The sequence below is a fragment of the Cherax quadricarinatus genome, chromosome 78, assembly GCF_038502225.1.
Source record: "Cherax quadricarinatus isolate ZL_2023a chromosome 78, ASM3850222v1, whole genome shotgun sequence".
Classification (NCBI taxonomy): domain Eukaryota; kingdom Metazoa; phylum Arthropoda; class Malacostraca; order Decapoda; family Parastacidae; genus Cherax; species Cherax quadricarinatus.
The window spans coordinates 4,705,059-4,732,135 of record NC_091369.1 but is presented as its reverse complement, the minus strand read 5'-3'; the positions used below and the strand labels follow the sequence as shown (position 1 = coordinate 4,732,135).

General features: G+C 40.6%; 2 protein-coding genes across 2 annotated transcripts in view; one reads left to right on the top strand and one right to left on the bottom strand.

The window, feature by feature from the left end:
* LOC128701569 (salivary peroxidase/catechol oxidase) overlaps positions 1-10,159 on the bottom strand; it is a 49,668-nt gene extending 39,509 nt beyond the window's left edge. Inside the window, exons 1-2 of the mRNA XM_053795339.2 lie at positions 10,030-10,159; positions 38-333 (exon numbers count right to left, since the gene is read on the bottom strand). Of these exons, the coding sequence (XP_053651314.2) occupies positions 38-333; positions 10,030-10,049 (316 nt within the window). The 5' untranslated portion in view covers positions 10,050-10,159. The remainder of the gene's footprint in view (positions 1-37; positions 334-10,029) is intronic.
* A 3,156-nt stretch (positions 10,160-13,315) lies between these two features.
* On the top strand, positions 13,316-26,829 carry LOC128701572 (probable glutathione peroxidase 8). The gene is made up of 4 exons (XM_053795342.2): positions 13,316-13,563; positions 15,681-15,765; positions 21,810-21,989; positions 23,217-26,829. Exons 1-4 carry the CDS (start codon positions 13,432-13,434, stop codon positions 23,426-23,428), a joined length of 609 nt encoding a protein of 202 aa, XP_053651317.1. The 5' UTR covers positions 13,316-13,431; the 3' UTR covers positions 23,429-26,829.
* Positions 26,830-27,077: the final 248 nt, after the last annotated feature.

The following is a 27,077-nucleotide window of genomic DNA, read 5'->3' as shown; positions in this document are numbered from 1 at the left end:
ATAATTCAGTCGTGTTTAAACTTAACAAAATAGTTACCTTCAGCCATTTCCAGGTCTAACATTTCTTGTGCAATATCAAGACCTGCTTTTAAGGCGTCCGTCACATCCTGACGTACTGGTGTGTGACCACTGCTGCTGCTGTTACCGCTACTGTTGATGATTATACCCCCACTGCTGTGCACAGCTGTCACTGCTGCTGCTGTGCCTACTACAGCTCTGTTTCCACTATGGACCTGGGGACCTCCCAGGTCCTGTAGGATGCCTCGTAGCGGACGCAGGTTAGGTAGCTGGGCGTAGGTGAGGTTGGCACCTACCCACCACAACAGCGAGCACCTGCAGGTGAGCGAGGGGAAAGATACAGGTTACTAGAGAATGCTACATCCACGTGAGTGCATTTCCACTCGCTGCTTCCTGTGATTGGCGTAGTGTATTCACTCATCCAGTGAGTGACTTGCTCACTTACTCATCAGCCCTCCAGTCCGCCCGTCGTTAAGCATTAACCACCTCAATTATAAACACCTCTAGTCTAGGACCGCTAATCTAGCACCTCTAGTCTAGGACCTCTAATCTAGCACCTCTAGTCTAGGACCGCTAATCTAGCACCTCTAGTCTTGGACCGCTAATATAGCACCTCTAGTCTAGGACCTCTAATCTAGCACCTCTAGTCTTGGACCGCTAATATAGCACCTCTAGTCTAGGACCTCTAATCTAGCACCTCTAGTCTTGGACCGCTAATATAGCACCTCTAGTCTAGGACCCCTAATCTAGCACCTCTAGTCTTGGACCGCTAATATAGCACCTCTAGTCTAGGACCCCTAATCTAGCACCTCTAGTTTTGGACCGCTAATATAGCACCTCTAGTCTAGGACCTCTAATCTAGCACCTCTAGCCTAGCACCTATAATCTAGCACCTCTTACGTAGCACCTCTAATCTAGCATCGCTAATCTAGCACTGCTAACCTAGCACCGCTAACCTAGCACCTCTTATCTAGCACCGCGACCTTGACTAAATAATTACCTGCTCCAACCCATTACGAGAAATATTTTAAATCATTTATTCTGTTCCTAAATTCCGCTTCCAGTAACCTATATTTACGTATTATCCGGCATGTACAGTGTAATGTGTGTTGGATGTGTACAGTGTACTGTGTGTTGGATGTGTACAGTGTACGTAAACTGTGTACGCACCGGCATTGTGTGTGTGTACGTGTGGAGTCGATGTTAAACTCACTGTGGGGCCAAGAGCTGTGTTTAGCTGAGAATGGGAGATAAATAGCAGGGGAGTGTACATGGGAGTACATGGTAGTGCAGGGTCCCCTAATGCTTGATGGGAGGCTGTTGAACAGTTTTGGGCCCCGGACACTTATGGTGTTTTCTCTTAGTGTACCAATGGCGCCCCTACTTTTTATTGGCGGCATTTTGCATCGCCTGCCCGGTCTTTTACTTTCGTAGGGAGTGATTTCTGTGTGCAGATTTGGGACCATTCCTTCCAAGATTTTCCAAGTGTAGATTATGATATATCTCTCCCTCCTGCGTTCCAACGAGTACAAGTCAAGTGCTTCCAAGCGTTCCCAGTAGTTAAGGTGCTTGACAGAACTTATACGTGCAGTAAAGGATCTCTGTACACTCTCTAGATCTGCGATTTAACCTGCTTTGTATGGAGATGTTAATGTACAGCAGTATTCCAGCCTAGAGAGAACAAGTGATTTGAAAAGGATCATCATGGGCTTGGCATCTCTCGTTTTGAAAGTTCTCATTATCCATCCTATCATTTTCTTTGCACGTGCGATCGTGGCACTGTTGTGATCCTTGAAAGTGAGATCCTCAGACATTACTACTCCCAGGTCCCTTACATTATTTTTCCGCTCTATTGTATGGCCGGAGTCAGTAGTATACTCTGTTCTAGTTATTATCTCCTCCAGTTTTCCATAACGGAGTAGTTGGAATTTGTCCTCATTGAACATCATATTGTTTACCGTTGCCCACTGGAAAACTTTGTTTATATCTTCTTGGAGGTTAACCGCGTCCTCAGCAGGTGACAGCCTCATGCAGATCCTAGTATCATCCGCAAAGGATGATACGGTGTTGTGATGTATATCTCTGTCTATGTCTGATATGAGGATAAGGAATAAGATGGGGGCGAGTACTGTGCTTTGTGGAACAGAGCTCTTCACTATGGCAGCCTCCGATTTAACTCTGTTGACCACTACTCTTTGTGTTCGATTTGTTAGGAAGTTGAAGATCCATCTCCCCACTTTCCCAGTTATTCCTTTAGCACGTATTTTATGGGCTATTACGCCATGATCGCATTTGTCAAATGCTTTTGCAAAGTCTGTGTATATTACATCTGCATTCTGATTTTCTTCCAGTGCATCCAAGGCCATGTCATAGTGATCCAGTAGTTGTGAGAGGTAGTGCATGGGAGTGAATGGGAGTGCATGGGAGTGCAGGGTAGTGCATGGTAGTGAATGGGAGTGAATGGGAGTGTATAGTAGTACATAGTAGTACATGGGAGTGCATGGTAGTACATGGTAGTACATGGGAGTACATGGGAAAGACAGCAGAGTACTTGGAAGTCCACACCAAGTCTATCTATCTATCTATCTATCTAGAGACGAGGACACGGAACAACTCCAATTTCCACCAAAAATAAACGACAACAATTCCTCTCATAACTGAGTTATTTCCGGTGGGCAATTTATCGCACCTCGGTCAATAACGACCGATGGTCCAGTCCTGAAAGTGGTAATCAGTCCCACGTCTCTCTCACCCCCCCCCACCACCAATTCTGTCCCCCCACAAAATTCACTTACTTCTGGTAACCCCTTAGAGATGCGGATATATACATTGAGAGGTGTATATCTCAGTGTATATACATTGAGAGGTGTATATCTCAGTGTATATACCCGCAGACGTAACTACATACACAGCAGGTGAACCACACATACACAGCAGGTGAATCACACATACACACACCAGGTGAACCACACACACACACACACACACACACCAGGTGAACCACACATACACACACCAGGTGAACCACACACACACACACCAGGTGAACCACACACACACACACACCAGGTGAACCACACACACACACACCAGGTGAACCACACACACACACACCAGGTGAACCACACACACACACACACCAGGTGAACCACACACACACACACACACACACACACACACACACACACACCAGGTGAACCACACACACACACACCAGGTGAACCACACATACACAGCAAGTGAACCACGGTTCAAGGCTACAGCAGCTGATGATAACCACGCAAAAACACTAAAGAAATATTTAACAAGTGAGAATATAAATCATATAAGTGTGGGTCACTATCAGAAATTAACATCACAATTCTCTGCTATCACTTGATAAGACTTCCAATTAGCAAGTCAAGAAAACGATTTACCTAACGTCCTTCAAGTCTGGGCGGTAATTATTTGGACTCGTTACTGTTCACACTGAGAGAGGGGGGATTCCAACCCCCTTCCTCAAAAAAAGATTATCTTAAAATTTGTAATTTTGAATTTATTTATATTATTGGGTGTTGTTTGAGTGACTGGTTTTGTGATGTATCGGATATCCGCATCCGCATCCGCATTCGCATCAGCATCCATGAAACATCCACACAATTTCTTACATCCGCATGTGTATCCACATCCGCATTTTACTGTAAACAGATATCCGCATATGTGTCCGCATCCGAATCCAAGGAATGTCTGCACAATTTCTTACATCCGCATGTGTATCCACACCCCCAAAATAAGTAGGTAAGACATCCTCATACACATCCACATCCGTGGATATCTAAATTTTCACATCCGATACTTCTCTAGACCGGTTAATGGGGTTTTAAAGACTAACAGCTCACAAAATGGCTAACTTTTAGCAAATATTATTTCTTAGTTCACATCAGGATTCGAACCTGCACACTCTGCATCAAAGTACACAGTACCTAGGCCACTCAGCCAGATCTCTATGTACCTTGATGCAGAGTGTGTAGGTTCGAATCCTGCTGTGGCCTGAGAGATGATGTGTAAGATTGTAAATATATTGTGAACCAGCCGGGTAGACACTGACTCCCGATTACAGCGTCCCAGAAATAATTTTAATAGTGTGAACACATGACTAATGACGCATTATTGGAGAAGGTGGGAAGGAGAGAGAGAGAGAGAGAGAGAGAGAGAGAGAGAGAGAGAGAGAGAGAGAGAGAGAGACAGAGAGAGAGAGAGAGAGAGAGAGGTTACTAGATATTACCATGGGGGTGTGTTATTAACTGCTTAATGGGTTTTAATGGGTTTCATGGGGGAGGGAAAAAGATTGCAGAAGAGGGTAGAGAGAGGGTAGAGAGAGGATAGATAGAGGGTGGAGAGGGGGTACAGAGGGTAGAGAGAGGATAGAGAGAGGGTGGAGAGGGGGTAGAGAGGGTAGAGAGAGGGTAGAGATGAAAGAAAGGGAAGAGAAGGTATGTTTCCAGGGCCACCCATTCACCAGCCTACATTACACCCACAGCAGCCTACATCACCACCCACACCACCGCCCACTACCCACCCACACCCACACAGCCGCCCTCAACCGCAGACAGAGACCGCAACATCCTCTCGTACCTAAACATCCGCCCTCGTCAGTAATCCGAACCACACATGCAAAGACATAGTGAACTCCAAGTAAATAAATAACTAAGTAAGCAAGCAAGCAAGCAAGCAAGCAAGCAAGCAAGCAAGAATTTCTTCTTTAATAAAGCAACGCTAATATAGATAATGACTGCAGATGATATTGAAATATAGAATGTAGAGAGAGAGAGAGAGAGAGAGAGAGAGAGAGAGAGAGAGAGAGAGAGAGAGAGAGAGAGAGAGAGAGAGAACATACTACTTCCTTCACTAGGACAAAACAGGTTGAAATCCTTGTGGCGATTATGTAATCCGGAGATTGCCATGCATGCTAGCGCCCTATATCTTGCAAGAACTGCATGCAGATGCACTTGCAGATGCACCTGCAAGCGCACTTGCATCTAGCAAGCATGCGTGCACGCACCAGCAGCCTGATCCCAGGAAGTTGTCCCCACATCATACAAGCCCAGCCTCCTCTACCTCAATAATCTGAGAAATTATTTCTCCCATGTCTAATAAATACCAATAAGTCATGCTCTGCATGGTAACCAATAGATCGAACGCCGAAGCTAATACACCGAACGGGGAAGCTAATAGACTGAACGCAAAAGCCAATAGACCGAACGCGGAAGCCAATAGACCGATCACAGAAGACAATAGACCAATCGCAAAAGACAATAGACTGATCGCGGAAGCTAATAGATCGATAGCCAAAAGATCGCCAATAGATAGACCGCTCTTAGTGAAAAGTCGCATAAGTTATTCCCCCATAGGATGTCGCATAGTAAGACCATAACATCATAATTAAAAAAAAAAAGCCAATAATGGTCAATTTTAAAGTTACTCTTTCTTTTACTTTATATATATATATATATATATATATATATATATATATATATATATATATATATATATATATATATATATATATATATATATATATATATATATATATTACAGTAAATCTGTAAACGTCTGAGATTATTACTTGTAAACTCGGCTCCCTAAGGGTGTTTATACTCCCCCATGAAGACACTGCGACTTCCGGTGAGTCTGTACGTTTCTCTTACCCACCTTCCATGGGATGATGATCCATGGGAAAAATATATACTTCCCTCCTTCCCCCGTCCCTATGAGAAAAAAATATAGCGATGGGAACTGTTATCAGTAATAATAATAATAATAATAATAATAATAATAATAATAATAATAATAATAATAATAATAATAATAATAATTATAACAATAGTCAGACTCACCCAGCTGGTCCAGCCCCACCCAGCTGGTCCAGCCTCACCCAGCTGGTCCAACATCAACAAATTCTCTGGTGTGTCTTCAGCCATCATCATCATCCGAGTGAGCAATTACCTGCCGTGGTTCCTGTGTGCCGCCTCTGCTTCTTCCCTCCCAGGGCTCAAGCTCCTGGCCCCTGGTGGTAACGGGAACTCGGATAATGAGCCAGGGGACGGAGCTGAACACCTCCGCGACGCGCTTCGGCGCTACGTTGCTTCAAGCGACGTTAGAGGTACCGTAGCATATCCGCTCGGGTCGAAACATCGTTCTCCCCCCCCGTGTCCGCTCGGGTCAAGAAAACGTCGTTCACAGTAACGGGGATGCGCTAATGAATGTCTTTCGATTACCAGACTGAGTATCAAGCCTGCACCACTAATTGCCCTGATCACCAATACTTAATAATTAACGTAAATCAGAGGGATAATAATAATAATAATAATAATAATAATAATAATAATAATAATAATAATAATAATAATAATAAATATAATAATAATAATAACCGCAGGGGTTATACGTCCGCCGACTTCTGCTCCAGCACCTTTAATCAAGAACCCCGGCGCAGGAATCATGGCGTTGTGCGGGGTGTACACAGACTTATGAGTATAAGTTGAACGTTCAGCTATCAGAGGCAGCAGACAGCAGCGAGATCTGACAGCTGGGGCCGTTGACGATGCGTACGGCTTCAGTGATCAACATGGCTTGATCACCGATGTCTGCAACAAGCACCAAGCATCTCTAGAAATGTCTGCAACAGGCACAGTGCACTCTGGTAATGTCTGCAACAGGCACAGTGCACTCTGGTAATGTCTGCAACAGGCACAGTGCACTCTGGTAATGTCTGCAACAGGCACAGTGCACTCTGGTAATGTCTGCAACAGGCACAGTGCACTCTGGTAATGTCTGCAACAGGCACACAGCACTCTGGAAATGTCTGCAACAAGCACATTGCATCTCTGGTAATGTCTGCAACAAGCACATTGCATCCCTGGTAATGTCAGCAACAAGCACATTGCATCTCTGGTAATGTCTGCAACAAGCACATTGCATCTCTGGTAATGTCTGCAACAAGCACATTGCATCCCTGGTAATGTCAGCAACAAGCACATTGCATCTCTGGTAATGTCTGTAACAAGCACATTACATCTCTGGTAATGTCTGCAACAAGCACATTGCATCTCCGGTAATGTCTGCAACAAGCACAGTGCACCAACATCCTGGGTAGGCAGCCACGACGCTACACAGTGTCTTAGAGATACAACAGCCGCAAGATGGTTCGAAAGGTCGAGGTATAACACCTAGGAACACTGGGAACACGTATCGCCGTCCAGTGGATTTGTGTTTCACTTCAATACGGAGATTACAAGCGGGAGACCATAGATGTTGTGGTAATGTTCTTGGTCCAGCCACTCAGGAAGGAATAATTATTTTTCTCATGAGATGTTTACCTTAGATGAGACTCTTCAAATACTTGATTAAGCCTCGCTGGCTGTAATGCCTCATTTCAGTACTCGACTGATCATTACTAATGCAACAGACGGATCAGCATACTGATGGTTAGGAACGTAAGATGCAAGAATAGTCAGGATGGTCGCTTATAAATGCGTGGAGAGGCACTAAGAAGCCAGGATAGTAATGGTTAAAAATGTAAGAGTAAGGATAGTCAGGATAGTTACTATTATATCCACGAAGAAGCATTTAGAAGCCAGGATGGTAAAGTCTACAGAGGCAGTCGACCATGTGTGCTCTGATTGGATGGGGTCAGTTGTGAGATGAATTATGGGATAGTATGTTATGGAATGGTATGTGACGCTAACACCTATGTGTTCAGAGCACACAGGTATGTGTCTTATATACACCTGGTTCTCATATGTGTGTGGGTGAATATTATTCAAATTCAAGTTTGTGTAATTAATAAAATTACATATATTCTAATCGTTGTGTCTCCAGCCAGACGCCATCCTGTTCACCACGGTGACCTTCAGACCATTAAGCAATTTAAACTAATTGAGATATAACATAAATCGATTACTCTGAATAATAAGAGTCTAAATTACGATAACCCTACAAACGGAACCTTAATAAATGTAAATGGGAAGCCATTGAACAAGTATTTATAAGAGATGTCAGAGCCATTACCAGCAGATAACGTAAGTTAAGGACCTGAAATGACCTGACTCTCTCTCTCTCTCTCTCTCTCTCTCTCTCTCTCTCTCTCTCTCTCTCTCTCTCATCATGACCTCGTTCATAACCTCACATCAGGTCATGGCCTCAAGCGCCTCTGAGATATTACAAACTTGTAGGCTGGTTACTTAATAGGGAGGTTTGAAGCCTAGAGACTACACTAGGGTCATTACGGCTCAACATAACATTCTCACCACCAGACGAGGACACTTTAATACCTGAACTCTCAGAGTATATACACTGAGAGACATACACCTCTCAGAGTATATACACTGAGAGACATACACCTCTCAGAGTATATACACTGAGAGACATACACCTCTCAGAGTATATACACTGAGAGACATACACCTCTCAGAGTATATACACTGAGAGACATACACCTCTCAGTGTATATACACTGAGAGACATACACCTCTCAGTGTATATACACTGAGAGACATACACCTCTCAGAGTATATACACTGAGAGACATACACCTCTCAGAGTATATACACTGTTAAAAACCCAAGATATGAACGGAATAATCTGAAGGATTCCAAAGGAAGTATAATTCGTTATTATTATTATTATTATTATTATTATTATTATTATTATTATTATTATTATTATTATTATTATTATTATTATTATTATTATTATTATTAATTACAATTCGCTTTTACACCACAGTACCATGGCTGGAACAATTCACAACTAACCCACAATACAATGGCTGGAACAATTCACAACTAACCCACAATACTATGACTGGAACAGTTCACAACTAACCCACAATACTATGGCTGGAACAATTCACAACTAACCCACAATACTATGACTGGAACAGTTCACAACTAACCCACAATACAATGGCTGGAACAATTCACAACTAACCCACAATACCATGACTGGAACAGTTCACAACTAACCCACAATACTATGGCTGGAACAATTCACAACTAACCCACAATACAATGGCTGGAACAATTCACAACTAACCCACAATACCATGACTGGAACAGTTCACAACTAACCCACAATACAATGGCTGGAACAATTCACAACTAACGCACAATACCATGACTGGAACAGTTCACAACTAACCCACAATACTATGGCTGGAACAATTCACAACTAACCCACAATACTATGGCTGGAACAATTCACAACTAACCAACAATACCATGACTGGAACAATTCACAACTAACCCACAATACAATGGCTGGAACAATTCACAACTAACCCACAATACCATGACTGGAACAGTTCACAACTAACCCACAATACTATGGCTGGAACAATTCACAACTAACCCACAATACTATGGCTGGAACAATTCACAACTAACCCACAATACTATGGCTGGAACAGTTCACAACTAACCCACAATACTATGGCTGGAACAATTCACAACTAGCCCACAATACTATGGCTGGAACAGTTTACAACTAACCCACAATACTATGGCTGGAACAATTCACAACTAGCCCACAATACTATGGCTGGAACAATTCACAACTAACCCACAATACCATGACTGGAACAATTCACAACTAACCCACAATACTATGGCTGGAACAATTCACAACTAACCCACAATACCATGACTGGAACAGTTTACAACTAACCCACAATACTATGGCTGGAACAATTCACAACTAGCCCACAGTACCATGACTGGAACAATTCACAACTAACCCACAATACTATGGCTGGAACAATTCACAACTAACCCACAATACCATGGCTGGGACAATTCACAACTGACCCATAAATTGGAACGGATAACTGGACAACGTCCGGGTTCGTTTACAGCCATCATTCCACTAGTGGAAACGTCTCTTAATTCCCGATTTTCTGGTGAATAGTGCGTGCAGTGATGGTACCATGGTGAAGATATATGGGAGAAGGGAAGGTATAAGATGCCGACTTACCATAGGGAGGGACGCACCATGATGCTGGGAGATAGAGAGAGAGAGTGTGAGAGAGAGAAAGAGATGGATCTTCTTGGAGTTAGTGAAGCCGGATCCGTCTCTCGCGCACTGACGCGGACTCCGGTGTTCCAAAGAGCTTTATGACCAAACTAAACCCACCAGTCCACCCACCCACCCACCAGCCCACACCTACCACCCACCCAGAGACCCAGCTTCCACGCCCACCGATCGTCTTGGTCCCACCCCTACGCCCGCCCGCTGACCCGAAGAATCCAAATGCACGGATCCGCTGGAGTCGTTTACGGTTGCAATACTTTGAGGAACCGGATTCGTTAGTGAATTATTATTATTATTATTATTATAGCGCCTGGGGAAGGTCAGGATTGATGATATGGAAGAAGAGGGTAGATCCAGTTCCTTGGGTCAAGAGCTCTCCACCAGCATCAGAGGGAATGCATTGCAACAGCATGCCCCAGGCATGGGAATATACGATGCCCGGGATGCCTGCTGAGACCTCGGTGTAACAGTTGAATTTAGATGTTAACGTGATGGTAAATGTGATCTCCAAGGTGTAGTTGCGTGGGGTCGAATCACGGTTCCTGGAATGTGAGTTGTATGTTGTTCTTTGAAGTCCATAACATTTTACCCCTTTAACCAGGACTTGATCAACCAGGCTGTTACTGCAGGTCACACGTAAACCAATGTGTTTACGTGTTTACGTTGGCCAGGTACTGACTTTAGGTGTCTGCCTAGCACCTTCTTGAAGAGAGCCAGGGGTCTTGAAGGCAACCAGGGATCTTAAATTATTATTATTATTATAATCAAGGGGGAAGCGCTAAACCCGGAGGATTATACAGCGCCTGGGGGGGGGATGTGGAAGGCATTCAGGCTTAATTCGGGGAACTGGAGCACAGATCCAATTCCCTAAATCAAGAGCCCCTCACCAACATCAAGGAACCTTCCTTGAGGGGTTGAAGGCAACCAGGGATCTTAAAGACAACCAGGGGCCTTGAAGACAGCCAGGGAACTTAAAGTCAACCAGGGGTCTTGAAGACACCGAGAAGTCTTGAAGACTACCAGGGGTCTATTGGTAATCCCTCTTATGAATGATAATTCGGGGATCGAACTACGGACACTCAGTGTGTGAGGCCAGAGCATCATCAATCAGGCCACTGTATATAATTGCTAATGAAAAAAAAAATATATATATTCACTTGGGTGGTGCCGTCTTAATCCGTCCCGCCCCCATTAATGAGACAAGAAGTCTATGAGAACATCTTCAGTATTCACCCATTCCTTCCCCCAAATTTAGTATCTTTTCCGGTCTGTCTATTTCATACAGCAACGGGATGCAAATTAACATTGCAGTGAATCTAATTCTGCAGGTGCGAAAAAAAATTCTACCCGTGTAGAAATTAGTCACTGGTGACTAATTTCCCTGTGGTGATAATTATTCATTGTGAAAAAGACTTTTTTGGATGATTTTCGTTACTTTGTGTTTTCGAATATATATATTTCGAATATATATATTTTGGATAGAGAGGCTTTCAGGATTCAATTTTGGGGGGCCTATGATGGCTGTGGTGTTGTTGGTGAGGCAGGATGGTATGTTAGGATTATTAATTAATACTGTAGAATTAAAAATCCTAGGATGTCAGCTTAGGATGTCACTCTGGCACTCACTGTAGGATGTTACCCATGGATCTTATTCAAATACTTTCCCTAGGATATCACCCTAGTACTCACTCTAGGATATCCTAGTACTCTAGGATATCACCCTAGTACTCACTCTAGGATATCCTAGTACTCTAGGATATCACCCTAGTACTCACTCTAGGATATCCTAGTACTCTAGGATATCACCCTAGTACTCACTCTAGGATATCCTAGTACTCTAGGATATCACCCTAGTACTCACTCTAGGATATCATCCTAGCACTCTAGAATGCTATCTTAGCACTCACTCTAGGATGCTACCCTAGGATATTACCCTAGCACTCATCCTAGGATATAGCATCATCCTAGCACTCACTCTAGGATGCTACCCTAGGATATTACCCTAGCACTCATCCTAGGATATCATAGCATCATCCTAGCACTCTAGGATGCTACCCTAGGATATTACCCTAGCACTCATCCTAGGATATAGCATCATCCTAGCACTCACTCTAGGATGCTACCCTAGGATATTACCCTAGCACTCATCCTAAGATATCATAGCATCATCCTAGCACTCTAGGATGCTACCCTAGGATATTACCCTAGCACTCATCCTAGGATATAGCATCATCCTAGCACTCACTCTAGGATGCTACCCTAGGATATTACCCTAGCACTCATCCTAGGATATCATAGCATCATCCTAGCACTCTAGGATGCTACCCTAGGATATTACCCTAGCACTCATCCTAGGATATTATCCTAGGGTATTATCCTAGGATACCATCCTAGGATGCCACCCACTTCATGTTGCTATTAGTAATATATTCTAAGAGAAGCACTAAACTCGTAGGGGGAGGTCACACCAGCGCTCCTAGACGGTGAGGTAACAAGTTTGAATCCAAGGAATGGGTAGCCCCAGTTCCCCGAATCAAGAGCCCTTCAACAACATCAAGGCCCTCCCTGAAGGAGTAAGTTATAATAATAATAATAATAATAATAATAATAATAATAATAATAATAATAATAATAATAATAATAATAATAATAATAATAATAATCTATATTTCTACAAGTATATGATACCGCTTTATGTGTGGTTAATCATTTACTTTAAATACGTTGTAAAATCTTGCTAAATGACGTAAATTGATAGTATAATATATAAATTTTGGATAAAAAATGAGGGTTGGCGAGAATAGTCACGTCAGCAGTTAATGTAAGTGGTCAACCACATGTTGATATGCAAATCACTCCATTGGTGGTTTCTTGAGACCAGCCGTTAATATATTACAATTGGGCGGTTGTCAGGAGTATATTGTGGTAAGTATATTTATGTATGGCGTTTATATAGAGGTTTAATGGTGAAAAATGATGTATGTCGTGCACCTGGCAGCTGTGTATGGTTGTCTGGTACTTAAGTCAACGCCCCCCGTGTTCGTATCCTTGTATTTTATCTTATTAACTTAATTTTGACTTATATTCCGGTTTTTACCGGATTTTCAGGAATGATGTATATACTAGGAGATGGAGTATTAGAGTCATGGCTTGCTATAAGGTGAGAAATGTATACAACGGAAGTTTTTGTTATTTATTTTGTCAAAGTTGGTTGTAAGATGCAGGGGTTGGGACACAGGGATTTAGGTAAACACCTGAGGTTGAACGTCTATGGTCGCCGCTGCTGCTTCTGCTGCTTGTTGCTATCTCTCGCACAACAAATATCTGTGCAGCGGGTGTTGAGAGATGTGTCAGGCAGTGTGTGTGTTGCTCGCCATGACGCTGGTGTTGCAGTGTTGCAAGGGAGAAGACTTCTACAGCCATACCATCAAGGATCACAATGGCAATGACGTCTCCCTGGAGCAGTACCGTGGCAAGGTTGAGCAATTCTTTATTATATCGTCGTTAATACTTTATTAATCTCTCTTTTTTTACATTTTAAAGGAGTTTCCTTGATGTCGGTGAGGGGGTCCTGATCCGAGGAATTGGACCTCCCTCCAGTTGACTCTGAATGCCTCGTTCACGCATACGATGTATGGCCCCTGTGGGTTTAGGGCTCCCCCACGAAATTAATAATAATAATTTATTAATATTTTATTCCTCAAAGGAGGTGCTCTTGATTCAAGGAATTGGACCTCCCTTCGATTGAACTGGAGTGCCTCACATTCCCCCATACGCTGTATGGCCCTTAATGGTTTAGGGCTCCTTCACGAATGTAATAATAGTTATATTATTAACCTCCCATTGTTCTTCAAGAGCTTTTGATCCAAGGAGTTATACCTTCCCTCTCTTGAATCGAACCTGACTACCCTTGCATTACCCACTCCAAGCGCATATGACCCCTTTGGGTTTAGCACCTCCTTTAATTAACTAACTTCTCCGTAAGGATTTCATGTACAGAATAAATGCTTGAAATATTGTGTTACTGAATTGGAGATAGAATCGGGTGAAAGATATGTAGTCTTAATGCATTTATAAAATACTCGAGCTTCGTTCTTGGTCAAATGTCACAAAACAAATCCAGTAGAATATGTAAAATATACGGATTCGTTTGTTGACTGCAAATTACACGTGTCTTGGTCCCTCTTATCGCGTGTACTAAATGGTCATATACAAAAATAGATTAATTTAATAAAAAACATGAGAAAAGTAAAGCCCAAAATTTAGGATTAGTCCCTATATATACAATGCAAAATTGGGGGAAAGACTTCCACGTTTCTTCAGTTATTTTTCCCCTCAAGGAAGGTTCCTTGATGTTGGTGAGGGGCTCTTGATTTAGGGAATTGGATCTGTGCTCCAGTTCCCCGAATTAAGCCTGAATGCCTTCCACATCCCCCCCAGGCGCTGTATAATCCTCCGGGTTTAGCGCTTCCCCCTTGATTATAATAATAATAATAATTCAGTTATTTTTACCCAAAAATTATGGTGCCAAACTGCCATAAATGAACGAAGTTGGACAAAAAAAAAAAAAAAAAAATTAAGTTCAGTCATAATCTTTTATCTCTCACCACACTTGTCTAGGGAATTGGATCTGTGCTCCAGTTCCCTGAATTAAACCTGAATATCTTCCACATCCTCCCCACAGGTGCTGTATAATCCTATGGGTTTAGTGCTTCCCCTTTGATTCTAATAATAAATAATCACAACACTTATGAATCAGTGAATGCTGTACATGGTTACCTGCTACTGTTTCCTCTCTCCTTCCACCCAGCCTTGGCTTTGTGTACTGAGGTCCAGAGTTTGAATCCCCAGTATAGCTGGCAACATTAGGATGCGTTTCCATAAGACACCTACTGACCATGTTTGCCCATTAGCCGACTTGTGTGGGTCGAGCCATCAGGAACTGTCTTTAGGTGCTTGTCCATAGCTTGAAACTGCCACTGTTGGTAATCTATGTGTGCTGGGATTTCTCGGGCCCCTGAAATTGTATGCTCAGTGCTAGTGAACAAGCAGCTTTTTTGCCTGGTCTATTGTTGCCCTTTGTGTAAGGTCTTGCAGATGCTATAGCAGCATAACAAGCAGCTTTCCATATCCTGGGATAAAACTGTAGTGCTCAGCATAACAAGTCATTAGTATTTGTCATTGGCTATGGTCTGTATACCTTGTATATGTACTTGTAGAAATGAAGATATTATTTTATTATTATTATAACCCAAATTCATCTAGTTGGTGTCCATTTTCTTTTGACTTGGCAAAAATTGGACATCAACTATAGGATGCTTATTGGATTTTCATTGCTCAAATCTGTAGTCTTTCTTTTCATTATTTCTTATGACTGTCAATATAAACTTGTTTAGAATGACATTTAAAGGGATAGTGTTAAAAAATAATGTGCTGCTGCAGTTGATTGATAATTCATAGGAACAAATTTATACTGCATATAGCTGATTACTGGTAGAATAAGGCTGCTGATTACTGGTAGAATAGGGTGGAAACCTATCAACAAATTTGCACAGAGAGGAAACCTGTACTAATATTGTAAACTACTCTTGCAGGTGACCTTAGTAGTTAATGTGGCCAGTCGATGTGGCTACACAGAGAAGACTTACCGAGAACTCAAGAAACTACATGATATTTTAAGTAAGTAATGGCTGTCTCGCCATGGTAAGATGATTAAAAAAATGAAACTCATTCACCATCAATTATGTCTTGCCAAAAGTGTGCTGATATCACAGTTCTGATTACCATTCAACTGTAACGTCACCATTCCTCTTTCAGAGTGCAGACACTACCCACTCCCTCTAGGACTCAAGTCTGGCTAACCAGTTTCCCTGAATCCCTTCATAAATGTTACCTCGGACATACTCCAACAGCACACCGCCCATTAAAAATCACTTGTTTTCACTTACTCCAATATAACATGCTCTGTCACACACGTTTGGATGCTAAATGCCCTACTAGTCAAAGCTGTTTGATTCCCAGCGGGGTAGAAACATTTCAATGTGTTTCCTTACACCTGTTGTCCTGTTCACCTAACAGCAAATAGGTACCTGGTTGTTAGTTGACTGGTGTGGGTCGCATCTGGGGGAACAAGATTGAAGACCCCAATGAAAATAAGTTAGTCCTCGATAACGCACTGACTTTCTTGGGCTATCCTGGGTGGCTAACCCTCCAGGGTTAAAATTCGGAAGAAAATCTTATCTTATCTTACCTCTACTCTCCCTCCAACCATTCCTGGAATAATGCATACCTATTTACCTTCCACCTCAGAATTATACATACTTCATCATCATCCTCTAAATGCCTGAACCACTTGAACCACTTTTCAGTTATCTTATTAACACCATAATGGCTTCTCACTGTTTTTAATTTCTACCCACGGATTCTCTGCATAAGATTCACACCATACGTTGCTCTACGTGACTTCTCCACTGCCTCCAGCTTCCTTCTCACTGCAACATTCAAAACTTGTGCTTCACACACAGTGTTGGTACCACTAAACTTGTACATTTCCTTTCTTTGCCATTGTTATACAGGTCTCCCTCAACATTCGCGTTTTCAACTTTCGCGGGCTTCACACATTCGCGAATTCCAAACTGCCAAATTCCCAGCCGCCAAATCATATTTAAGTTTCCCGCCACCTGCGAGTCCCTACTACCCTCCCTCCGACCCCTGCAACTGGCAGCCAGCCCTCCCACCAGTGTGGCGAGTGTTTTGTTTGTTCATTATTTGCTATTAAACTACAGTATAAATAATGTAAACACATTCATGACTGCATATTGGAATGGCTATTTGGACAGGTATTGGACGGTGACATCATGTGTTTACTCTTGAACACAGCAAAGAATCAAACATTTCTGCTACTGCTAATAATAATAGTAATAATAATAATAATAAATGCGATAGAATTGAAGAAGGAAATTGTACAAAAATACGAGGGAGTGGTTGACATGTCATCAGTGTGGCTTTGTTTATGCTGGAGTGAGCATTAGTCTCCGTGCTCTTCCAAACATTTCACAATAATTCATTGTTTGGCGCTTGTAGATTGAGTGCGACTGGAGTGGTAGAGGCAGTGGTTGAGGAAGCGGTTGAGGCAGTGGGTGAGACAGCGGGTGAGGCAGTGGTTGAGGCAGTGGTATTTAATAACATACATGTTAATAATAATAATAATAATAATAAATGTTAATAATATCGTACCGAGGCAGGGTGACCCAAAAAAGAAAGAAAATCCCCAAAAAGAAAATACTTTCATCATCATTCAACACTTTCACCACACTACATTATCACTGTTTTTGCAGAGGTGCTCAAATACAACAGTCTAGAAGCATACACATATAAAGATACACAAACATATCCCTCCAAACTGCTATCCCAAAACCCCTCCTTTAAAGTGCAGGCATTGTACTTCCCATTTCCAGGACTCAAGTCCGACTATATGAAAATAACCGGTTTCCCTGAATCCCTTCACTAAATATTACCCTGCTCACACTCCAACAGATCGTCTCCCAAGTACCTCAATCTAACCCCTTGCTAAAGCCCTTACCCACAAAACCTCCTTTACCCCCTCTCTCCAACCCTTTCGAGGACGACCCCTACCCCGCCTTCCTTCCCCTATAGATTTATATGCTTTCCATGTCATTCTACTTTGATCCATTCTCTCTAAATGACCAAACCACCTCAACAACCCCTCTTCTGCCCTCTGACTAATACTTTTATTAACTCCACACCTTCTCCTAATTTCCACACTCCGAATTTTCTGCATAATATTTACACCACACATTGCCCTTAAACAGGACATCTCCACTGCCTCCAACCGTCTCCTCGCTGCTGCATTTACCACCCAAGCTTCACACCCATATAAGAGTGTTGGTACTACTATACTTTCATACATTCCCTTCTTTGCCTCCATAGATAACATTTTTTGACTCCACATATACCTCAACGCACCACTCACCTTTTTTCCCTCATCAATTCTATGATTAACCTCATCCTTCATAAATCCATCCGCCGACACATCAACTCCCAAGTATCTGAAAACATTCACTTCTTCCATACTCCTCCTCCCCAATTTGATATCCAATTTTTCTTTATCTAAATCATTTGACACCCTCATCACCTTACTCTTTTCTATGTTCACTTTCAACTTTCTACCTTTACACACACTCCCAAACTCATCCACTAACCTTTGCAATTTTTCTTTAGAATCTCCCATAAGCACAGTATCATCAGCAAAAAGTAACTGTGTCAATTCCCATTTTGAATTTGATTCCCCATAATTTAATCCCACCCCTCTCCCAAACACCCTAGCATTTACTTCCTTAACAACCCCATCTATAAATATATTAAACAACCATGGTGACATTACACATCCCTGTCTAAGACCTACTTTTACCGGGAAATAGTCTCCCTCTCTTCTACACACCCTAACCTGAGCCTCACTATCTTCATAAAAACTCTTTACAGCATTTAATAACTTACCACCTATTCCATATACTTGCAACATCTGCCACATTGCTCCTCTATCCACTCTATCATATGCCTTTTCTAAATCCATAAATGCAATAAAAACTTCCCTACCTTTATCTAAATACTGTTCACATATATGCTTCAATGTAAACACTTGATCTACACATCCCCTACCCACTCTGAAACCTCCTTGCTCATCCGCAATCCTACATTCTGTCTTACCTCTAATTCTTTCAATTATAACCCTACCGTACACTTTTCCTGGTATACTCAGTAAGCTTATTCCTCTATAATTTTTACAATCTCTTTTGTCCCCTTTCCCTTTATATAAAGGGACTATACATGCTCTCCGCCAATCCCTAGGTACCTTCCCCTCTTTCATACATTTATTGAACAAAAGTACCAACCACTCCAACACTATATCCCCCCCTGCTTTTAACATTTCTGTCATGATCCCATCAGTACCAGCTGCTTTACCCCCTTTCATTTTACGTAATGCCTCACGTACCTCCCCCACACTTACATTCTGCTCTTCTTCACTCCTAAAAGATGGTATACCTCCCTGACCAGTGCATGAAATTACTGCCTCTGTTTCTTCCTTAACATTTAAAAGTTCCTCAAAATATTCTCGCCATCTACCTAATACCTCCATCTCCCCATCTACTAACTCCCCTACTCTGTTTTTAACTGACAAATCCATATTTTCCCTTGGCTTTCTTAACTTGTTTAACTCACTCCAAAATTTTTTCTTATTTTCATTAAAATTTCTTGACAGTGCCTCTCCCACTCTATCATCTGCTCTCCTTTTGCACTCTCTCACCACTCTCTTTACCTTTCTTTTAATATGTATTATTATTATTTATAACATGTTATTAAATACCACTGCCTCAACTGCTGCCTCCACCATTGCCTCAACCCCTGCCTCAACCCCTGCCTAAACCGCTGCCTCTACCAGCGCCTCAACCACTTCCTCAACCACTTCCTCAACCACTCCAGTCGCACTCAATCTGCAAGCACCAAACAGAGTGAATTATTGTGAAATGTTTGGAAGAGCACGGAGACTAATGCCCACTCCAGCATAAACAAAACCACACTGACGATGTGTCAACCACTCCCTCGTATTTTTGTACAATTTCCTTCTTCAATTCTATCGCATTTATTATTATTATTATTATTATTATTATTATTATTATTATTATTATTACCATTGTTATTATTACCATTGTTATTATTAGCAGTAGCAGAAATGTTTGATTCTTTGCTGTGTTCAAGAGTAAACACATGATGTCACCGTCTAATACCTGTCCAAATAGCCATTCCAATATGCAGTCATGAATGTGTTTACATTATTTATACTGTAGTTTAATAGCAAATAATGAACAAACAAAACACTCGCCACACTGAGTGGTGGGAGGGCTGGCTGCCAGTTGCGGGATCAGAGGGAGGGTAGTAGGGACTAGCAGTGGTTGAGGCATTGGTGGAGGCAGTGGTAGAGGCAGTGGTATTTAATAACATACATGTTATTAAACCATAACATGTATTTAGTACAATTTACAACGTTTTCATGTATTTTATGATTGTTCATGGTTCAACAAGTTAAGGAAGCAGTATTGTATTATATTTCCCTACAATATTTTGGGGCACCAAACATTCGCGATTTTTCAACATTCGCGAGGCTCTTGATCCCCTAACCCTCGCAAATATTGAGGGAGACCTGTATTACTGTACCATGTTAATATTATTTTAATAGTAAGGACAATTTTTTGCTCATTTTGTTGGTATACCAATCAAAATAGATGAGGTTAAAGCCCATGGTAGGTGAGTCCTGAAACTAACAGGGCAATTTGATAACTGCAGGACCAGAGTCAGCTGATCCAGTGGTTAGCACACTGGCTGCTGAGTTTCAGGACTTGTCTGCCATAGGTTTGAATCCCACCAGTTCTGTGTCATTTTGATTTCGTGAGTCATGCTGGTATACAAGTTTGTTTTTGTAATTATACTCTACCAATTCAGTATATAACTGCACATGTTTCTAGCAATGTGCACTTCAAAGGGGGAAAAGTTGCCTTGATGCTAGTGAAGGGCTCTTGATTCAAGAAATTAAGAGGTACCTTCAGCTTTCTTGGAAACACAGGAGGGCCTCGCTTATACAGCAGGTTACTGTTGTAAAGCAAAAATTGCTGTAACGTGAATCATAACCTTTTTTCACTTTCAAATGCATATAAAAGATGCATATGAAAGATGAGGTGAATCATAGAATTGATGAGGGAAAAAGAGTGAGTGGTGCACTTAGGAGTCTGTGGAGACAAAGAACTTTGTCCTTGGAGGCAAAGAGGGGAATGTATGAGAGTATAGTTTTACCAACGCTCTTATATGGGTGTGAAGCGTGGGTGATGAATGTTGCAGCGAGGAGAAGGCTGGAGGCAGTGGAGATGTCATGTCTGAGGGCAATGTGTGGTGTGAATATAATGCAGAGAATTCGTAGTTTGGAAGTTAGGAGGAGGTGCGGGATTACCAAAACTGTTGTCCAGAGGGCTGAGGAAGGGTTGTTGAGGTGGTTCGGACATGTAGAGAGAATGGAGCGAAACAGAATGACTTCAAGAGTGTATCAGTCTGTAGTGGAAGGAAGGCGGGGTAGGGGTCGGCCTAGGAAGGGTTGGAGGGAGGGGGAGCCTGATAACATATTTACACTATCATATATTAAGTGAGCAATAGAGCTGGGCCTAAAAGATGCATATACATTTTCATCCTTAGCTTATAGTGAGTGGTGAATATAAATATTGTAGGAATTCTGAATAAATAAAGAATGGGTATACAGTGGTACCCCGAGTTTTGAACAGCTCCCAACTCGACCAATTATGTAAGTGTATTATTGTCAGTGCTTTTGTAAGTGTATTTTTCTGGGTCTGAAACGGACTAATCTAATTTACGTTATTCCTTATGGGAACAAATTCATTTGGCACTGGCACTTGAACAGCCTTCTGGAACGAAGAAAGTTCAAAACTCAGGGTACCACTGTAATTGAAAACCACTGCATTAACGAAACTGTAAAGCAAAGCACTGTAAAGTGGGGGGCCCTTCGGTAAACTCAATTACCTCCTGTTTTCTAGATGCTATATACCCACAATGTTTTTAATATTTCCTCATGAATCTAATATGTAGCTGTTACTTTCTAATATATGTGGAAGAAGTGTTAATTTATTCCTGCTTTTTTCCAGGCTTTGGAGGTTTCTTCTCTGTTCTTGCATTCCCTTGCAGCCAGTTTGGTGATCAGGAATTGTCAGACATGTCAGAGATAATTGACTTTGTTACCTCAGAGTTTGATGTGGAGTTTCCAATTTTCAACAAGATTAATGTGATCGGAGAGCATGCCGATCCAGCCTTTAAGAGACTCATTGGTATGCATAAATTTTCTTTTTAGTCCATTATGAAATATTGTAAAATTGAGGTTTAGATATTATGGGATTAATCATGAAAGTTCAGTAGAACATTTATCTTTGCTGGTTTCTTTATATTTATTCTTTTATATTTTCTTTGTTTTTATTATTCAGATGCTTTAATTTTATCAATTTTTTTTCATGTAGTAATACCAATTTGAAATGCTGTATAAGTACTATCAATATCTGTATATCCCACTTTTTCTCAGAACTATGAACTTAAGTGCTCATCATGGTGCTCCTCAAGACATTGAGAAATGCGTACTGTAGATTTGTTTCTGGCTCATTTCACAAAAGGAAACCCGGTATAATATGTAAAATATAGGGGTTCATCTGCACCACTCTTGAGAAACTATGCTTTCATTTCCATAAGAGCCAGCAGGGTAAATTATCACCCTAAGATACACGAGAGTACATTGTGTTGCAGGATAGAATGCAGCAATGAATACGACGCATGTGCAGTGCTTGGGTATCTGCTGGCAAAGCCTTTTTGCCTGCACAACAGATTTCAGGAGATAACACTGGAGGCAGTAGAAGTGATGAGGTAACTTTGAGGTGATCAGTCCCCTAAGCCTTGATAAGTGGTGGCATAGGGCCAGACCTGAGGTAGTGGAAGCCAGAGTTGATGTCACAGGTGGGTGGGGCCCACTAGTAAAAGTAGGTCATGCTAAACAGATGCTAGCAATAGAGTTGCAAACATTTCGTGTATGAAGATACCCTGATGATGTTGTGTCAGACAAGTGTTCAGCTGCTACACTTCACCTCTGTTCCAGCATTCAAGGTCTGGCCTCGTGCTTTTACTTTGACTGAGGGACTGATTGCCTTGTTTCAAAGCTGAGAAACTGATCATTTTAAAATTATCTCATCACTTCTGTTTCCAGTTTTATATTTTCTGGTATTCAGATGAAAAAAACTGTTCTAATAATGTTGGTAGAATTTCTGACAATTTTGTTTTTTCTTTTTCAACACTCCGGCTGTCTCCCACCAAGGCAGGGTGACCCAAAAAAGAAAAACGCTTTCACCATCATCCACACATAATCACTGTCTTTGCAGAGTTGCCTAGATATGACAGTTTAGATGTCATTCCAAACAGCCAATATCCCAAACCCCTCCTTTAAATGTGCTAAAACATTTTATTGCATATGCAGAGATCTATTTTCTTGTACTAAAATGTAATCATTTCAACAGAGGAATCATCTGTGGTACCAGATTGGAATTTTTACAAGTATCTGGTAGATGAGACTGGTCACACTGTCAAGGCTTGGGGGACACGCACATCCATCGAGGAAGTTTTTGACGATATCCAGGCAGCTGTAGATAAGGCCAAGGGAGCATCCAAGCCAGATGACAGCAAGAATTTTGCATCAAGCACTACAGATGCTTCCAAAGATGAGTTGTAAGGACTGTAAATTAACATTCTGTCGTGGCAGCATTTGAAGATGATATTTAGCCTAATGCATAATGAGTACTTAGTAGTTGTACATCAAGCACTCTACTACCTCATGATCTGTGAAGTATGTTATCCATGAGATGGTCAGGGTTAGAAAACTTGCCTGTGGACCCCATATTTTAATTGGAAAACAGAGTTTGGGGTCCTGTCCCCTGTACATAGGTGTTATTTATGTGGTATTACTCCATTTGCACAGCTTGTCAGTTATTATGAATTGATCAATCAGTAATTCATAACATGTCAGCACGTTGTTGATCTGAAATTATCTTGCTAATTGAAAGCCAGTTTTAAGAGCATTGTGACCGTGTAGATTATTGGCACTCTTAACAATATAAATATTTTCAAAATACATGCACACATGATAGAGATGAAATTAACAAACCGTTAAACTGTCAACAGAAAACACAATGCAGATGCACACTATCAGATAGTTCAGATAACCAGCATCAGTTAAAACCTCATTAAATTATGAATGTCAAAGAAAAACCACTCTTAGAAATTTCCCTGAGATCCCTACAGGCCCTCAGTAGTGATAAAATCCATGATGAAAACCGGAAGGCCTAAGCTGTGGGAAAACTTAAAATGTTTCACGTGTCGGTTCTTTGAACCATTCATCTACAATGTTTCACACAGTCAGATGCTCAGCACAAGTTGGGGAGACAGAAGCACCTGCAGACAGGTTGCTATGGGTTAAGATGTGTGCACTTAATCCTCAGTGGTTTGCTGAAATTCAGTGATACTATGTAGAGTAGGATGCCATAGCTCGTGGATAGCAGAAATAATCCGTAACTGTGGGGTTGGACGTCAGACATAGCTTGTGGATACCAGAAATAATCCGTAACTGTGGGGTTGGACATCAGACATAGCTTGTGGATAGCACAAATAGTGGTTACAGAACTTGTGGATCATGAGGGAGTACAGTAATGAGTGATTTTGTGAACAATATCAAGGTAATGTCAGGCTGTAAAGTCGAGTAAATTATAGTTTATATTTTTAACATAGTTATTGAATCTCATTGAACTGTAATAAACTGTGCAAGACATCGCAGTTGGTTCTTGAAAACTGTTCTTCCAATTTTGTGTGTTCTACTGCTGGTATTATGAATTTAAGACCGGATGTCTTAGTTCATACACATTCCAGTATAACTTAAACTTGGGAGTAATTTAATGTATTTAAATAGTTTCCTTGGTAATGTGCTTAGCCTTTTTAACATTTTAAATGTCCTCAATGGTATATCACTTGTTGAGTTTCCTTTCATTTGAGTGTGGATCAAGACAATTAAATGTATGTATGTATGTAATTTTATATTAAGTTTCATAGTTTTCCAAATATTTTTCAACTACTGGTTGAGATTAATACAGTAAACGCTCAGTTTAACAGACCTTGATATAATTGACCTCAGTATAATGAACTTCTGAAATTAGATATGGGTAAATTGTTTGATTAATTTCAGTGTATTGTACTTTAGTGTTTCAGTTTAGCTTTTCAGATTGTTTTTTTTAGTTATGGAATGTAATATGTAATAGTTAAAGCAAGGGTTTGTTCTTATTAATAGGGGCAGGGGGGGAACCTATGGGGTTAGCACTCAGACATGGAAAATGATAATGAAAATGGTGATTGATGGCTGGACTCTTATCACTAAAGACTCTTGAAACTCAAAGGGTAAATGGACTTAATCAGTTGTTTCTGTGTCCATTAACCCAGCAGATTTTGTTCTGCATTTACAAAGTCTCTTAAATAGAGGGTTTACTGAATTTGAATTTTCTCTAGGCAAGTCTTCCTTTACATAGTGGGAAAATGACCCCTTACAAGCAGCAAATCAGTAAATGGTTTACCACATTAATAACAGATTCAGACATTAGGCATGAAAATTTATTTTAGCGTGTCTTTTTTTTTTTTTCCAAATTTTTACATAGGCAACAATACAGGTGATATTTATGTCCAAAACAATGGTAATGATTTTCACAATGTTGCTTTATAAGTTGCTATAGCATCTTAACTATTGCAGTTGAATTTTAGGGCATTAGATACATATATTAAAAATGCATTTATATACAACTAATTCTATTCATCTCAGTTTTGCAGTATGTAATAGTACCATTATTTAAATGAAAAGTTTAGTAAATTTCACAAAAAAGCTTAATTTCTTTGATATTAAAATACTGTATTTGTAATTCAGCTCTTGTGTGTACTACATGGAATTTATTGGTAATGATACTTTAATTGAATTATTATAATCGTAACTAAGATCTAAACCCACAAGGGTCATACAGTGTTGAATTGAATTTTAAATTTTGTTTTTCATTTTTGTTTAATTTCTTAGTTTCAGAATTCTGCGATATGCATTTATGAACTATTCTTATTTATCATTAACTTAAAAATGCAAGATTAAAGCTCATGGTGCACTGATAAAAATTTCTAAGTGTCAAGCCTAAGAGTTTTGCAAAGTGGTTTTTAACTGTTTTCAAATGCACAGTTGCCAAGTCTTATTCACAATATAGTTGTAATAGTTTTTAGACTTTTTACATATCACTACACTATTTTTTAAGACTTAAATGACATTGTAGAGGTTTCATTCTTGTCTAAACTGCATATAAATGCTGGTGCAACGAGTTCTTTAAAGTGAATTTTTGCGTTGTGTGCTCGGCGGTTACTGTGTGATAACAACGGCTAGCAATGTCAGTATTAATCCATAAGTGTTGTGTTGCATTTGCTCAATACAGATGTCTTCATTGCAAAAAATGCAGTACAGGTTTTTTTTTTGTTTAAGTTAGAACTTTTACCAGAGCCAATTACAGGAGGGCCCCCTCACATACGCACCTGTTCTGTGTTCCACGTTTTTGTTGGCTACAAATTGAGCCATTGTTCATTGTATCATGCACCAGCAAGTGGAAGAATAGCCCAGTTAAAAGTAAACAAAGACGTGCAACACTAAAGGTTGGTTCTGTATATGCAGGACCCTCCTGTATTCTGTGAAAGCACACTGTGGTCTGCATGGAGGTTTGCACAAACAATGTACAAAAAAAAGTGAAATTTCCGTTGGTACCTTCAAAGATATCGAGTACATGTCTAGTTTTATACAGCATATGATAGGAGAGTAGAAATAGACATTTTGATTTTCATTAACAAAGCAGCTAGGTTAAATTATAGCAGCTAAACTGCATGCATAATCACTTGTATAATTCACATTGAGCATGCAAAATATACCAATGGAGTATTGTTCTTGTAGAAACAAATGACTGATATGTTTTATATATATTATATATTTTTGATTTACTAGAACAAAAATCTATATTTGAAATGGTAAGTGATGTTTGAAATGGTGAAAGATTAAAAATAGTGCACAGAAGATACCAGTGGTTTTTTTTCTCATATTTGGTATTTTAACCTGTAAACGGTCCAAGCAGATCTACGTTCACATGTGTAGTGCTACAAAAGTAGATCTACGTTTTTTTTACATACTTTCAAATGTTGAAAAAACGTATATATACGTTTGGACCGTTTACAGGTTAAAGGAAAAGATGAAAAAATAAATGAATTGAAAGAAGTCAAGGGAGAGATTCCTACTTCCTCACTTCCTATAGGGAGGTAGAGAAAGG